This window comes from Dendropsophus ebraccatus, chromosome 2, assembly GCF_027789765.1.
Source record: "Dendropsophus ebraccatus isolate aDenEbr1 chromosome 2, aDenEbr1.pat, whole genome shotgun sequence".
In the NCBI taxonomy this organism is placed as follows: Eukaryota; Metazoa; Chordata; class Amphibia; order Anura; family Hylidae; genus Dendropsophus; species Dendropsophus ebraccatus.
The window spans coordinates 218,642,136-218,657,664 of NC_091455.1; the positions used below are offsets into that span (position 1 = coordinate 218,642,136).

The 15,529-nt window shown below is 45.5% G+C and overlaps 1 protein-coding gene across 5 annotated transcripts in view; it reads left to right on the plus strand.

The window, feature by feature from the left end:
• LOC138784073 (zinc finger protein 271-like) overlaps window positions 1–15,516 on the plus strand; it is a 29,685-nt gene extending 14,169 nt beyond the window's left edge. For 3 of the 5 annotated variants that reach the window (XM_069959569.1, XM_069959574.1, XM_069959571.1), the window contains exons 2-5: window positions 11,888–11,943; window positions 12,136–12,257; window positions 12,389–12,502; window positions 12,784–15,516. In XM_069959569.1, the coding sequence (XP_069815670.1) occupies window positions 12,188–12,257; window positions 12,389–12,502; window positions 12,784–14,927 (2,328 nt within the window). In that variant the 5' untranslated portion in view covers window positions 11,888–11,943; window positions 12,136–12,187 and the 3' untranslated portion in view covers window positions 14,928–15,516. Of the gene's footprint in view, window positions 1–7,301; window positions 11,299–11,887; window positions 11,944–12,135; window positions 12,258–12,388; window positions 12,503–12,783 lie in introns of those variants that run through there. The other 2 variants (XM_069959573.1, XM_069959572.1) reach the window with 2 other exon arrangements.
• Window positions 15,517–15,529: the final 13 nt, after the last annotated feature.

The window sequence follows — 15,529 nt, forward strand, 5'->3', positions numbered from 1 at the left end:
ATACAGCAGCTTCTCCTGTGTACAGTGGGTGCAGCCAGTCTCCAGCCTCCATGTCCTGAACTACTCACAACTAGACTAGATGGAGCAGCGGGGCTTTTCCTGCTGACATCTTCTATGTTTCTAACTAATATTCATCACAGAAACACAGAAATACTAACACTGCCAGATACATGTGATATAGAGGTCAGACATAGTGATATAGAGAGGTCACACATAGTGATATATGTGTGACCTCTATATAACTATGTGTGACCCCTCTCTATATCACTATGTGTGACCCCTCTCTATATCACTATGTGTGACCTCTCTATATCACTATGTGTGACCTCTATATCACTATGTGTGACCCCTCTCTATATCACTATGTGTGACCCCTCTCTATATCACTATGTGTGACCCCTCTCTATATCACTATGTGTGACCTCTCTCTATATCACTATGTGTGACCTCTCTATATCACTATGTGTGACCCCTCTCTCTATATCACTATGTGTGACCTCTCTCTATATCACTATGTGTGACCTCTCTCTATATCACTATGTGTGACCTCTCTCTATATCACTATGTGTGACCTCTCTCTATCACTATGTGTGACCTCTCTCTATATCACTATGTGTGACCCCTCTATATCACTATGTGTGACCCCTCTATATCACTATGTGTGACCTCTCTATATCACTATGTGTGACCCCTCTCTATATCACTATGTGTGACCTCTCTATATCACTATGTGTGACCCCTCTCTATATCACTATGTGTGACCTCTCTATATCACTATGTGTGACCCCTCTCTATATCACTATGTGTGACCCCTCTCTATATCACTATGTGTGACCTCTCTCTATATCACTATGTGTGACCTCTCTCTATCACTGTGTGACCCCTCTCTATATCACTATGTGTGACCCCTCTCTATATCACTATGTGTGACCCCTCTCTATATCACTGTGTGACCCCTCTCTATATCACTGTGTGACCCCCTCTATATCACTATGTGTGACCTCTCTCTATATCACTGTGTGACCCCTCTATATCACTATGTGTGACCCCTCTCTATATCACTATGTGTGACCCCTCTCTATATATCACTATGTGTGACCCCTCTCTATATCACTATGTGTGACCCCCTCTATATCACTATGTGGGGTCACACATAGTGATATAGAGAGGGGTCACACACAGTGATATAGAGGGGTCACACATAGTGATATAGAGGGGTCACACAGTAATATAGAAGGTCACTGTGGGGGCACACACACACACACACACACACACACACACAGCTGCAGCCATAGAACACTGAAGAAAAACCCGGCCCTGAGGACAGAGGTTACAGCTACATTACTTATGTCTCCTCCTCCTCCTCTATATTACACAGGATATCTCCATATTACACTGCTGCTCATATACAGTCATCCAGGAAGAGACCAGCACAGATCTCCCCCCACACAATGGACTCTTCCAGCTCAGAAACAAACTGCCAAGTAGTGACCGACAGCCTCTCCCCGACCACCCAGTGTCCTATTACTGATATATTCCCCGACCACCCAGTGTCCTATTACTGATATATTCCCCGACCACCCAGTGTCCTATTACTGATATATTCCCCGACCACCCAGTGTCCTATTACTGATATATCCCCCGACCACCCTTATGTAATAGGGCCAGTGTCCTATTACTGATTTCTATTTGTCCTACGGCAGCACAGGAAAACAATTGGGTAACATAAGTTTCATCCTACCAGGCAGAAGAAACCAAACAATTAGAGCATGAGCAGGCGATACACCTTGCCCTGATTACTTTGCCATAAGAAGCCCCCAGTAATCACACCACACAAGTTTTATGTTTCTTCTGCAGGGCAGAAGGATTTTTCCTTTTTTCTCCTTAGAATTTAATTTTCTTTTCTCTTTCTTTTAGGCATGGTGGGCTCTGATCATGTGTGTCATGACAACCCGATGTAATAATATATATATATACTATATATCACTGTAAGAAGCTCTGACCATGCGTTGTTAGGTCATCTTCCTTTTTAGGGGAAAGCTCTGGTCTCGTATTACTGACCACCTTTTTATACCTTCGGGCGGCTCTTTACTTGGGTTTCCCAGTATATTCCCCCGTTTAGGTTCCTTGTCAGCACTCGGCATTGTGCTGGATGTTTGTTGCTGATCTTACCGCCTGGTTCCGCGGTGCAGCAGATCCGGAGTGGCAACACATCCCCGTCATGAGCGCCTGGCTGGGATAAGTCTCATACCATGGGACAGCGTGGCAGTCGGCCGTTAGTCCAGGAAGATCAGCGTGTGCCGCGCGTCTTCAGTAGGAAGTGTTTTACCCGCTGTGTTCCTCCCTCGGTTTGTGACGTCACCGGCGTAGGCGCAGCCGGCTCGGGTTTCTGGCGCATGCGCCCTGCTTCCCTCTGGACGCCGAGGTTATTTGTCTGTGATTCACCTAACAGGAGGTTGCAACTCTCTGTCAGGCAGCACCTCCAGTGATCACAGAAGGTAGGGATAATCCCTGAAGTCTGAGTCTTTCCTCTTATACTGGGGATACTCATTATGCTTTTTCCTTTCCAGATGGCTGATGAGCGTCATTCCAGAAAGCGTTCAAGGAAGGAGAGACATAGGTTATGCACCAAATGCTCTCAACCTCTGCCAGATGACTGCGAAGGCAATACTTGCAATTATTGTACCACTCATAGAGGTTTTGACCTTCAAGAGCAGGCCAAGGAATTTTTTGGCTGATTCAAGGGTGAACTGTCTTCTGCCTTTGCTGAAGTGACCGCTAAAATATAACCAGCAAAAAAGACTAAAAAAGCCTATATTGATCTGTCTTCCTCTGATGAGCCATCGGATAACTCTGATTCATCTGACTACGAGTCAGACTGTTATGAGCAGTGAATCTTATGGAGCAGTGTCTGAAGAACTTTACCTCTTCAATAAGGATAAAGCTTCTCAACTCATTGATAGTGTTAAGTGCACGGTAGAGATGGAACCATCATCCTCCAAATTGCCAAAAAATGAAGCATTATTTTGTTTTCCTTACTTATGGACCACATGCAGGCTGACTGGAAAAAACCATAAAAAATTTGATCCTGGTTCACACTTCCGAGCCATGTATAGTAGAAAAAGAGACCACTGTTGGTCAAATAACTCTAAAATATAACCTTTATTATAGTAGTTAAAAGAGGTTCACGCCTCAAAATTAGTCCACTCCTATTCACACTACAAATCAAAAACAAAAAAAGAGGATGTAATATCAAACATAGAGTAGGGGGGTATAACCCAAAATAGATAGGTGGGTCATACACAGGGAAAAGGAGATGAAGGGCAGATACAGGGAATGTGTACCCTGCTCTAGATACACTATGATCTTTCCCTGCCTTTTGGGGAACCCACCTCCTTAAACAGGGTGGCCCCAACCACGATGACAGACCCTACTCTTAATAAAGTGGTCAGGGACAAAATAATAAACAGACAGAAAAGTGTACCAAGTGATGTGTCGAAAAAAAGCTATATACATATATACAAAAAGGATAAATAACTTGACAAATATACAAAAAGGATAAATAACTTGACAATACGTCCATAGATGAAGAATAATGAAGAGTAATCCGTGTACTTCCGGAACGCATATTGCGTTTCACCGCTGGTGGCGGAAGTGCCGCTGGAGCGCAAAATGCGTTCCACCAGCGGTCTATGTTATATCAGCGTTTCACCGCTGGTGGCGGAAGTAAGTACCACTGGAACGCATAATGCATTCCACCCGCGGTCCATGTTATATCAAAGACCAAAAGAAACCATAGTCATCCCATAAATAGAGAATATCATAGATGATTATAGGATAAATAAATTAAAATAAAATTTAGTAAAGATAAGTTTATTTCCTGGGTCCGTGCAGGTATGGGGTGGGGCTGACATTAAGATATAAGGGAGAGGCATGGTGAACTAGCATAGATCGTATGTATTAGATGAAAGGCATGAAAGAGAGGGCTTCATTTAAGCCCAGTGGACTAACTGTACGTAATCTGTAAATCCACTGGGTCTCCTTTTGCAGGAGCTGTCTATCAATATCCCCCCCACGAGGGGACGGACGGATTACCTCGATGACCTGAAATCTGAGGTTCAGAGGATCGTTCTGGTGGACCCGGTGCATGTGGGTTGCAACCGGTTTGTCCCTCTGGTGAGCGATATCGCCCACATGCTCCAGGATCCTACGTCTGAACTCCCTCTTTGTTTTCCCCACATATCGGAGATCGCAGGGGCATGAGGCCATGTAAATTACGCACTCTGTTACAGTTTGCAAACTCACGGTTTATAAATGACCGATGTCCACCTGTGCCGCAAAAAGTTTTAGTTGGATATATAAACTTACATGCTTTACAGGATCTGCATTTGAAGGTACCCGTTGGTTTAAGCTGTCTAAGCCACATAGTAGATGGTGGGGGTGTAGTGGCTATATACTATCCTATCTCCCAGGTTTCTACCCCGCCTGTAGGTGATCATAGGTCTTTCATCCACCAATTGTGAAGTTAGGAAATTGTGAAAAAGATAAATCCATTGTCATAAAATCCTCCGACAAGGGGGGCAATCTTGTTATCATGGATTCATCAGAATACAGTACTATGTGTTTACAGGTACTTAAGGACAGGACCAGCTATGCTGTACTTAGATCCAATCCTACGACTAAATTCTAGAAGGAATTAAAAACTATACTTGATGATGCGCTTCAAGAGGGACTGATAGATAGGCACGAGTATTCATTCATATATCCCAACAGCCCTCAGATAGCGACATTTTACGGCCTCCCAAGAATTCACAAGGGCCTTAACCCTCTCAAATGTCGTATAAACATTAAACAACTTAACGCAAAACATTGGAATATACCTGGATAAAATTCTTAGACCATTTGTCACATCCCTCCCCTCGTACATCCGCGATACGACCGACCTTTTACTGAGGATCCAAGATGTCACACTCGAAAAACATCATCTTTTGTGCTCCGTGGATGTAGAGGCCCTCTATAGTTCCATCCCTCACCATCTGGGCATCCTAGCCATCAGCCATTTTCTCAGGAGTAGGAGTGTACATGACATCCCCCACAATAAGTTGTTATTGTCATTACTGAACTTTGTCCTGACCAAGAATTATTTTCTTTTTTCATCCCACATCTTCCACCAGCTCAGGGGCACAGCTATGGGCGCCCCAGTGGCGCCCAGCTATGCCAACTTGTTCCTGGGCTGGTGGGAGGAGAAGGACGTGTTTGGGGATCGCATGCAGAAATATCAGGACTATATTATTTTTGGGGGCAGGTATATTGACGACTGCCTCGTAATTTGGTCAGGCTCACATCAGGATTTTGAGGCGTTCATGACTGACTTAAACGCCAATGATATCGGCATGCATTTCACCTATGAAATACAAACCCACAAGCTCTGTTTCCTCGATGTCCTTCTTGAACGGGGGGACGGTGGTCAGATTAACACGTCCGTTTATCGGAAACCTACTGCAGGCAATAGCCTGCTAAGATGGGACAGCCATCATCCCCCACCGTTACGGCGCGGGATTCCCAAGGGACAATATTTGAGGGCCAGGCGGAATTGTTCATCTCCACAGGCCTTCAAAAAGGAATCACTGACCCTCAAGAAAAGATTCCTCGATCGGGGATACCCTCTTGGAACACTCAAAAGAGCCTATCAGGATGCCTTAAGTAGAGACAGGAGCCAACTACTAATACCAAATAGCAAACAGGATGTACCTATGAGGACCAGAATCATTGGCACTTTTGATTCTTCGGCACAACAGGTTAGAGATATTGTAACTCAGTTCTGGCCTATTCTTACCTCCGACCCCCTAACTTCACAATTGGTGGATGAAAGACCTATGATCACCTACAGGCGGGGTAGAAACCTGGGAGATAGGATAGTACATAGCCACTACACCCCCCCCCCACCATCTACTACTGTATGTGGCTTAGACAACTTAAACCAACGGGTACCTTCAAATGCAGATCCTGTAAAGCATGTAAGTTTATATATCCAACTAAAACTTTTTGCGGCACAGGTGGACATCGGTCATTTATAAACCGTGAGTTTGCAAACTGTAACAGAGTGCGTAATTTACATGGCCTCATGCCCCTGCGATCTCCGATATGTGGGGAAAACAAAGAGGGAGTTCAGACGTAGGATCCTGGAGCATGTGGGCGATATCGCTCACCAGAGGGACAAACCGGTTGCAACCCACATGCACCGGGTCCATCAGAACGATCCTCTGAACCTCAGATTTCAGGTCATCGAGGTGATCCGTCCGTCCCCTTGTGGGGGGGATATTGATAGACAGCTCCTGCAAAAGGAGACCCAGTGGATTTACAGATTACGTACAGTTAGTCCACTGGGCTTAAATGAAGCCCTCTCTTTCATGCCTTTCATCTAATACATACGATCTATGCTAGTTCACCATGCCTCTCCCTTATATCTTAATGTCAGCCCCACCCCATACCTGCACGGACCCAGGAAATAAACTTATCTTTACTGAATTTTATTTTAATTTATTTATCCTATAATCATCTATGATATTCTCTATTTATGGGATGACTATGGTTTCTTTTGGTCTTTGATATAACATGGACCGCGGGTGGAATGCATTATGCGTTCCAGTGGTACTTACTTCCGCCACCAGCGGTGAAACGCTGATATAACATAGACCGCTGGTGGAACACATTTTGCAATCCAGCGGCACTTCCGCCACCAGCGGTGAAACGCAATATGCGTTCCGGAAGTACACGGATTACTCTTCATTATTCTTCATCTATGGACGTATTGTCAAGTTATTTATCCTTTTTGTATATTTGTCAAGTTATTTATCCTTTTTGTATATATGTATATAGCTTTTTTTCGACACATCACTTGGTACACTTTTCTGTTTGTTTATTATTTTGTCCCTGACCACTTTATTAAGAGTAGGGTCTGTCATCGTGGTTGGGGCCACCCTGTTTAAGGAGGTGGGTTCCCCAAAAGGCAGGGAAAGATCATAGTGTATCTAGAGCAGGGTACACATTCCCTGTATCTGCCCTTCATCTCCTTTTCCCTGTGTATGACCCACCTATCTATTTTGGGTTATACCCCCCTACTCTATGTTTGATATTACATCCTCTTTTTTTGTTTTTGTTTTTGATTTGTAGTGTGAATAGGAGTGGACTAATTTTGAGGCGTGAACCTCTTTTAACTACTATAATAAAGGTTATATTTTAGAGTTATTTGACCAACAGTGGTCTCTTTTTCTACTGTATTTTAAGTATTATATAACCACTGGGTCACACCCAATCGGGGTTGAAGGACCCATCTATCTGTTTTTCTTTCCATCTTTTCGTAATCTTGAGCCATGTATAGGCTAGACCCTAAAGTGTCGGAAGAATGGGAAAGTCCTCCGGTTGTGGACCAGCCAGTCGCATGACTGTCTAGGAAATCAGTATATCCTGCTGAAGATTCTTCCTTATTGTCGGATGCCATGGACAAAAAAGCTGATTCAGCACTTAAGCAAATTTATTCTTCAGCTGCTACTCTATGCAAAGCCTCCATTGCCACAGTTCCGGTGGCTAGGGCTTTACGCCTTTGGTTAAGCCAGCTGTCAAGAGACCTCTCTCAGGGTGTCCCTAGAGAGGAAATACTGAAGACATTACCTGACATGAAGAGAGAGACTGATTATTTGTCAGATTATCCTGTGGATGCGATTAGATTCAATTCTAAAATCATGTTGACCTCTACAGTGGCCAGAAGAGCCTTATGGCTTAAGCAATGGGGAGGAGAGGTCCCGGCCAAGAGTCATTTCTGTTCACTTCCGTTCCAACCAGCTAGCCTTTTCGGTCCACAGTTGGAGAAAATTTTGCAGTCTCTAAGTACCTCCAAAGGTGTGGATTTTCCACGTCCCCTTAAGAAGAAAGGGTTTCGGCAGCCTCAGAGACAACAAAGAAGATCTCCTCAGTTTCGGAGAAACCGTCAACAGGAGAGGCAGTCAAGATACGGTAACCAAAACACAAATCAGTCCGCTTCCCAGAAGAAGTCCTTTCAGGCCAAGGATAAAGACCAATGACGCCAGAAGCGACATCCCTGTGGGGGCAAGACTGCTTCACTTCGCCTCTGCCTGGGAAGAGACAACCTCAGATGCGTGGGTCTGGGCGGTGGTCTCCAGAGGCTACTCCATAGATTTGCAAGTCTTCCTCCAAATCAATATTGCACAAATCAGGAAAAAACTCTCCTTTTAGATTTAGTTCAACAGTTCATTCACAAAGGGGCCTTGGAAAGAGTACCTTTCCATCAACAGCGTTCAGGGGTGTACTCAAAGATTTTTGCTGTGCCCAAAAAGAAAGGAACATGGCGTCTAGTAATAGACCTGTCTTTTCTGAACAGATACATTCTGGCAAAACATTTCAGAATGGAGACCATCAAATCAGTCACGTCCTTTCTTCAGGTGAACGATTGGGCAGAAACCCTAGACTTAAAAGATGCATACTTGCAAATACCAATTCTGAAGTTGCATCGCACATACCTCAGGATTGCTATCTGGAAAGGGAACAGAGTCCGTTGCTTACAGTTCACGTGCCTCCCCTTTAGCATCTCATCTTCCCCGAGGGTTTTCAGCAAGGTGGTGGTGACTCTGGCAGCTTACCTCAGACTACAGGGAGTGTTTGTCGTCCCATATTTAGACGACTGGCTCCTCAAGGCACAGTCGGAGGACCTCCTTCTTCAACACATCAATCTGACTATATCAGTCCTGCAGCTTCACGGGTTCATACTAAATCTACAGAAATCCAACCTTCAGCCCTCCAGAGTATGCAGGTTTCTAGGATTTCGGCTGGACTTGGTGGCCATGAAGATTTTCCTGTCAGCAGAACGGGAGAACAGACTCTTCAACAGTATCAGAGACCTTCTTTCTTCAGATCATTCTTAACTCCGTACGGGTATGAGAGTCCTGGGTCTAATGACCTCATCCCTGGAGGCAGTCCCTTGGTCCAGGGCGCATATGAGATTCCTCCAGCAAGACCTGCTCTCTCAGTGGGATCGTCGCCAGTCTTCTCTGGACAACCGCTTTTTTCTCTCTCCAGCAACTCGGACGGATCTAGCATGGTGGTTACGAACAGTCAAGATCTCATGCGGGAAGTGTCTGTCCAAAGCTCCCCAGGTGATACTTACCACGGATGCGTCCAAGACTGGCTGGGGGGCTCATGTTGCGGATGTTTGGATTCAGGGGAATTGGTCCATAGAGGAGGCTCGGTGTTCGTCGAACCTGAGAGTTGAGAGCGATCCACAGAGCCCTAACTCATCTGACTCATGTTGTCTCCAATCATCAAGTCCTGGTACAGTCGGACAATCTTGCCGCGGTTTACTACGTAAACAAGCAGGGAGGGACAAGATCTCCTCAACTAATGCAAGAATGTCAAGCTCTGATGGCCTGGGCAGAGGATCACCTGATAGACATCCATGCAGTTCATATCAAGGGGTCTTCCAATGTCACAGCAAACTGGCTGAGCAGACATCAGATTCAGCCAGCGGAGTGGAGTCTCCATCAAGAAGTGTTCAATTGGATAGTGGAGAACTTCGGATGCCCAGAAATGGATGTCATGGCAACAGCGACCAACAAGAAGTTGCCAGCATTCGCTTCCCTCAACAGGAGGGACTCGCCGGATGTTCTGGACGGACTCTCCATCAGCTGGTCCAACAGTTTTCTCTACATCTTTCCTCCTCTCCCTCTGGTATCCAGAGTCTTGAAGAAGATTCAGGAGGATCGAGCTCACGCTATAGTAGTACTTCCATTCTGGCACAGGAGGGCTTGGTTTCAGCGCGCGTGGGAGGTTTCGAGAGGAAGATATAGAGAAATTCCGATGCGCAGGGACCTACTGAGCCAGAAAGGCCTCCTACATCCGGCTCTGGAATCCCTACGTCTCACAGCCTGGGACATGATAGGCAATCCTTAAGAGATAAGGGGTTGGCTGAAGATGTGGTTGACATTCTGCTGTCTTCAAGGAGACCTTCTACCATAAAGGTTTATAACAGAATTGCAGGCATTTTTACATCCTGGTGTTCTGCGAATAGTGTGGCATCTCCTGATGTTCCCAATGTGCTTAAATTATTGCAGGAGGGGTTTAAGAAAAACCTGAAGTATAACACCTTAAAGGTTCACTTCTGTGCTTTCAATTATTTGTTTGACGGTCGTTTCTTCAATCAAGTACTGATTAAGAGATTCTTTAGGGCAGTCAAAAACCTGCGCCCGACAGTAAAAAAGACCATGGGACTTGGGATCTTTCTTTAGTTCTAGAGGCTCTAACCTCTCACCCATTTGAACCTATGGAAGAAGCCAGCATTAAGTCTCTCTCCTGGAAGGCTCTGTTCCTGGTCGCCATCTCTACTGCTAAGAGAATTGGGGAGATCCAAGCCTTTTCCTGCAAGCCTCCATATCTTAGAGTCAGTCAGAACTGTCTTATACTCCGTACGGCGAAAGGCTTCATTCCCAAGGTTTCATCTTCGACTAACATCTTCCAAGAGGTGTTCCTGCCATCTTTATGTGAGAACCCTCAAAGTGCGGAGGAAGAAAGGTTACATCATCTCGATGTGAAACGAGTAGTCTTATACTATCTGCAACAGACTTGGCATTTCAGGCTTTCAAATTCCCTGTTCATCCAGTTTCAGGGTCCAAATAAGGGCAAGGCTGCCTCTAAGGCTTCACTAGCGAGATGGATAAAGAATGTGATCTCTCTCTCTGCTACTCAAATCAAGGGCTTCAGCCTCCTGAGGGCATCAAAGCCCATTATACAAGATCCACTGCCACCTCCTGGGCTCATCTGGCGCAGATCTCGTTGGATGATATCTGCAGGGCAGCTTCGTGGTCAACTCCCAACACCTTTATAAAGCATTACAAGTTGGATGTGATCACCAATAAGGTGGCGTCCTTTGGCAAAAGAGTGCTGGAAGTAGCTGCTGCTCATAACACTAGATTGCTTTGCTATCCCAATTGTTTTCCTGTGCTGCCGTATGACAAATAGAAAGTTTAAATTTACTCACCGAAATTTCTTCTTTCTATGAGTCCGTAGGCAGCACAGCATCCCGCCCTATTAAAAACTTTTTTGTTATTGCTGCATCATGAACTTGTGTGGTGTGATTACTGGGGGCTTCTTATGGCATGGTAATCAGGGCAAGGTGTATCACCTGCTCATGCTTTAATTGTTTTGTTTCTTCTGCCTGGTAGGATGAAACTCATGTTACCCAATTGTTTTCCTGTGCTGCCTACGGACTCATAGAAAGAAGAAATTTCGGTGAGTAAATTTAAAATATATTCCCTGACCCCCCTTATGTAATAGGGCCAGTGTCCTATTACTGATATATTCCCCCGACCACCCTTATGTAATAGGGCCAGTGTCCTATTACTGATATATCCCCCGACCACCCTTATCTAATAGGGCCAGTGTCCTATTACTGAGATATTCCCGACCACCCTTATATAATAGGGCCAGTGTCCTATTACTGATATATTCCCGACCACCCTTATCTAATAGGGCCAGTGTCCTATTACTGATATATCCCCCCGACCACCCTTATGTGGTCACTACCAGTGTCCTATTAGAATGTTGCTCATAATATGTATTGATGAGCAAAACTTATAAAATTCATATTAAAACCCAATTCTAAATTGTTCTAAGATTTTTTTTAAAGCTGGAGTCGGTACATTTTTTTCTGACTCCGACTCCATCCAAAACTAGCTCCGACTCCGACTCCACAGCCCTGGTTCTGTGTATTATAATGAAGGATTGTGGGTCGTTCCCAAAAACGTTCATTTGCAATTGTTAATTAGTGAAAATGAAAAATTGCTTTGTCTAATAGGCCCCCTATACTTTGCTCCTCCAGATGTCTGCTATGATCCTTTAGATGGGCCACATTCACCCTGGTCTCTTGCTCAAACGGTGAGTACATATGGCCATTGTCTGCTTATCCTGCCATTACCCCTCTCATAAAAACTGAAAACTCAAAGAAAAGTAAAGTAACTGGAACATAACTCACTTCACTTGTTCACCAGCCACCTAGTCGTCGATTTTCTGGCTGTGTCCTTGTGATCTCTGCAGCTTTCATTTACTGTCAGTCGCTTACTCCCACAGGACCTCTGTAATGTTGTGAGACCCCCTAGGAGAGTTTGCATGGACGCTATGAATGATGGCCGAGGGCGTTCTGCAGGGACGGGATGATGGTGTATTTGACTTAGATTTGTTCTCCTTCTTTGGTAAGTTTGTAATGTTGTGCTGATCTGCAATAACTGGAGGGTTTCTGCAAAGTAGATTGTTTTGCCTTGTGGGGGTCCAAGGTGTGACCCCCTTCTGTGCCCGTCAGTTTGATTATCATTTCTTTTCCCAGGCACAGAGGCCCCGGCTGTCCAGACTGAGATGACTTCAGGTTCCATATTGAATAGAGGAGTCGTGTCCTGTGCCAGTAATGTGCAGACAACTGGTGGAGCTGCTGTGGCACCTGGTGAGTGGTTGGTGACAGCCATGAGGGTGAATAGCAAGTGCAGCTGAGAGACAGGTCTTATCCCTGTACATTGGGGTCATCCATCGTAACCAGCTCTGTCCTGATCCGTGAGCAGAGTGTGAGAACACAACATTTACTACTCAGACTCTTTACCATAGGGTTTGGCTGTACAGGTGTGGCGTTCCTATCTGAGAAGGGTGCATTATGTGGGGGGATGGAAAACAGTAGTTTATGATAATGTGACCTATATAATATGGGATCTTTATTGTGATCTCTTTCAGAGGGTGTTACCATGAGCTCCGGTCCGCATGGTCTGGGATCTTCTCAGTTAATGCCCCATGCTGTTCCCATGATTAACAGTGACCTCTCCTCATGCTTTCCCCGAGATTCATCGTGGGAAGTGTGCAGCTCCAGTAATCTTTCCCAACCTCCTACAAGCAACTCAGTGAACAAAGCTATCCAGGAGGAGCGCAACCCGAGTGACATCACCAGTATTATTGCACATCTCCGAAGTCTGGTAACTGAAACCTCAAATAATTGCTCCAAAGCTGAAGCTGAGAAATCCGGCTCAAAAAAAATTCCAGAGACTGAGACATCTGGGGGACCTGAGGGGTTGTGCAGCCAGCAAAATATGGCTTCCTTCAAGTCCAGCCTAAAAGATAACACAGACAATCAGATGAGTTTCCAGACCGATCTTGCCGCTGAAGACCCAGACAAGCAATATCTATTCGGAGATGTGGAATCAAACTTTAAGAAGAAATCAAACGCTAAGATTTATATCTGTTCAGAATGTGGTAAAACTTGTCCATGTCAGTCCGCCTACATTCGACACCAAAGGATCCACACTGGAGAGAAGCCCTACGCCTGTGCCCAGTGTGGCAAGAGCTTTATTCAGGTGTCTGATTACAACAACCATGTCCGCTCCCACACTGGAGAAAAGCCCTACACCTGTGCAGACTGCGGGAAGAGCTTCAGCCGGAGCACCTACCTGGTGACACACTCCAGAACGCACACCAAAGAGAAACCTTACACCTGCAATGTGTGCAACAAGAGCTTCATCCAGCATTCACACCTTTCGTTGCATCTGCGCATCCATAGCGGGGAGAAGCCCTATATCTGTATTGAGTGCGGCAACAGCTTCAGCCGCAGCTCAACCCTGGTAAAACATAAGAAGTCTCATAGGAGGAAGACGCTGCACTTCAGTAAGAAAAAAGGTGAGGATGATTTCCCCCAGAACTTCACACAGAACAACCCACCCACATGGGGAACCGTCAACAACCAGATAGAACCATCTGAATCCCCTCAAAAAGCCGAAACACCACATGTCAAATCTGAAACCGATGAGGCTGCGGGATGTGACCAAGCGACAGAAACCTGTAGAAAACCTCACAAACAGACTAAGAAAACTGCCCACAAACCTATAAGAATCACCCTGGAAAAATATCTGATCGCCGAAGGCATGGCAGGAGAAGACCAGCATCTGCCATTTCCACATCATAAGAAGTTTATATGGAAGAAAAAGTCGCAGCAACCATGCAGGGGCAATGAAGTGGGCCCTGACCTAGGAAAGATGGAAGCATCACCTAACAGCATACCTGAACCTGCAATTGAAATGACAAGAGTGAACAGTCCCAAGATGGAGTACAACTATTCCCCCTCCGAAAAGGTGAATGGGATGAGTGAGAACAGTGAAAACCTGAACCCAGAGGGTTCATGCCTGTCACCACAGCCGGACCATGTCAGGGACACCACATTGGATGACCCTGAAGAGCCTTACTGTTCAGTTAATAGGAAGGTCACCAAGTTTGAGGAAATGGATTCTCAGTATTCCTATCCTGGTAATGACATTGTGGAAACCACATACAGTAACGTATTTGCAGCCTCTGACAACATGTCTGTTATTAACACACTACAGAAACCACATAAAGTTTCCTTATTTATCTGCAGTTACTGTGGTAAGAGCTGTCCCTGCAAATCAGCCTTTATCCGACACCAGAGGATCCACACTGGGGAAAAGCCCTACGCCTGTGCCGACTGCGGAAAGAGCTTTATTCAGATGTCCGATTTCAACAACCACATGCGATCTCACACGGGAGAGAAGCCTTTCACCTGTGCGGAGTGCGGAAAGAGCTTCAGCCGGAGCACCTACCTGGTGACCCACTGCAGAACCCACACCAAAGAGAAACCTTACACCTGCAGAGAATGCGGCAAAAGCTTCATCCAGCACTCACACCTTGCCATCCACCTGCGCATCCACAGCGGGGAGAAGCCCTATTCTTGTTTTGAGTGTGGGAAGAGATTCAGCCGAAGCTCAACACTTGTTAAACACCAGAAATCCCACAGTAGGAGAACTATTTCTGGTGGAGATACTAACACTCAGAGGTCCGCCAAGTCCAGGTCAGAGGCTTCATGTACAAAGGTCTGAACCAGAACACCTCACTGAACTCTATAGGAACGCGCTCTGCAGGTATTGGCGCTGCTTGATCTACAGCTGACCACAGTGGGTGAGATTCTGATGGCCTGGATTGTCCTTGTCTGGTAAATCTGCTGCTCAAACGCTAACTCTCTCTATTATCCCATAGAGCGTGTAAAGCTGCTCCAAGCACCACACTCCAGCCACCTGCTAAAATCACAGCCATGTCTTCCATGGGCATGACCACTTATTTGGGGCAGGTATTTCAGATGACTGGTGCCAGGAGCGTCATATGACGTTCTTCCATTGGCACTTGTGGTAGTGGTGCCTGGTCCCTGGGTGTTAAGGTAGAATGTAACCATTGGAGCTTGTGGTTTATTCTGTAAAGTTCAAACATACTGATGCATAAATTAAGAATTTGGTGGAATATCAAAGCAGCACATGTGTCTGTATGCTTAGACATGCCAGGCTTGTTGGGCTCATTTCATTCCCGCACCTTATGGATGTTACGCTTACCAAATTTAGTGCATTATATGCATCTTGGCCATGCCCCCATCTTTTGGACAAAACAAAATAAACTTGGTATAGGCCGTGGACTCATTTTTTGGGGGCTC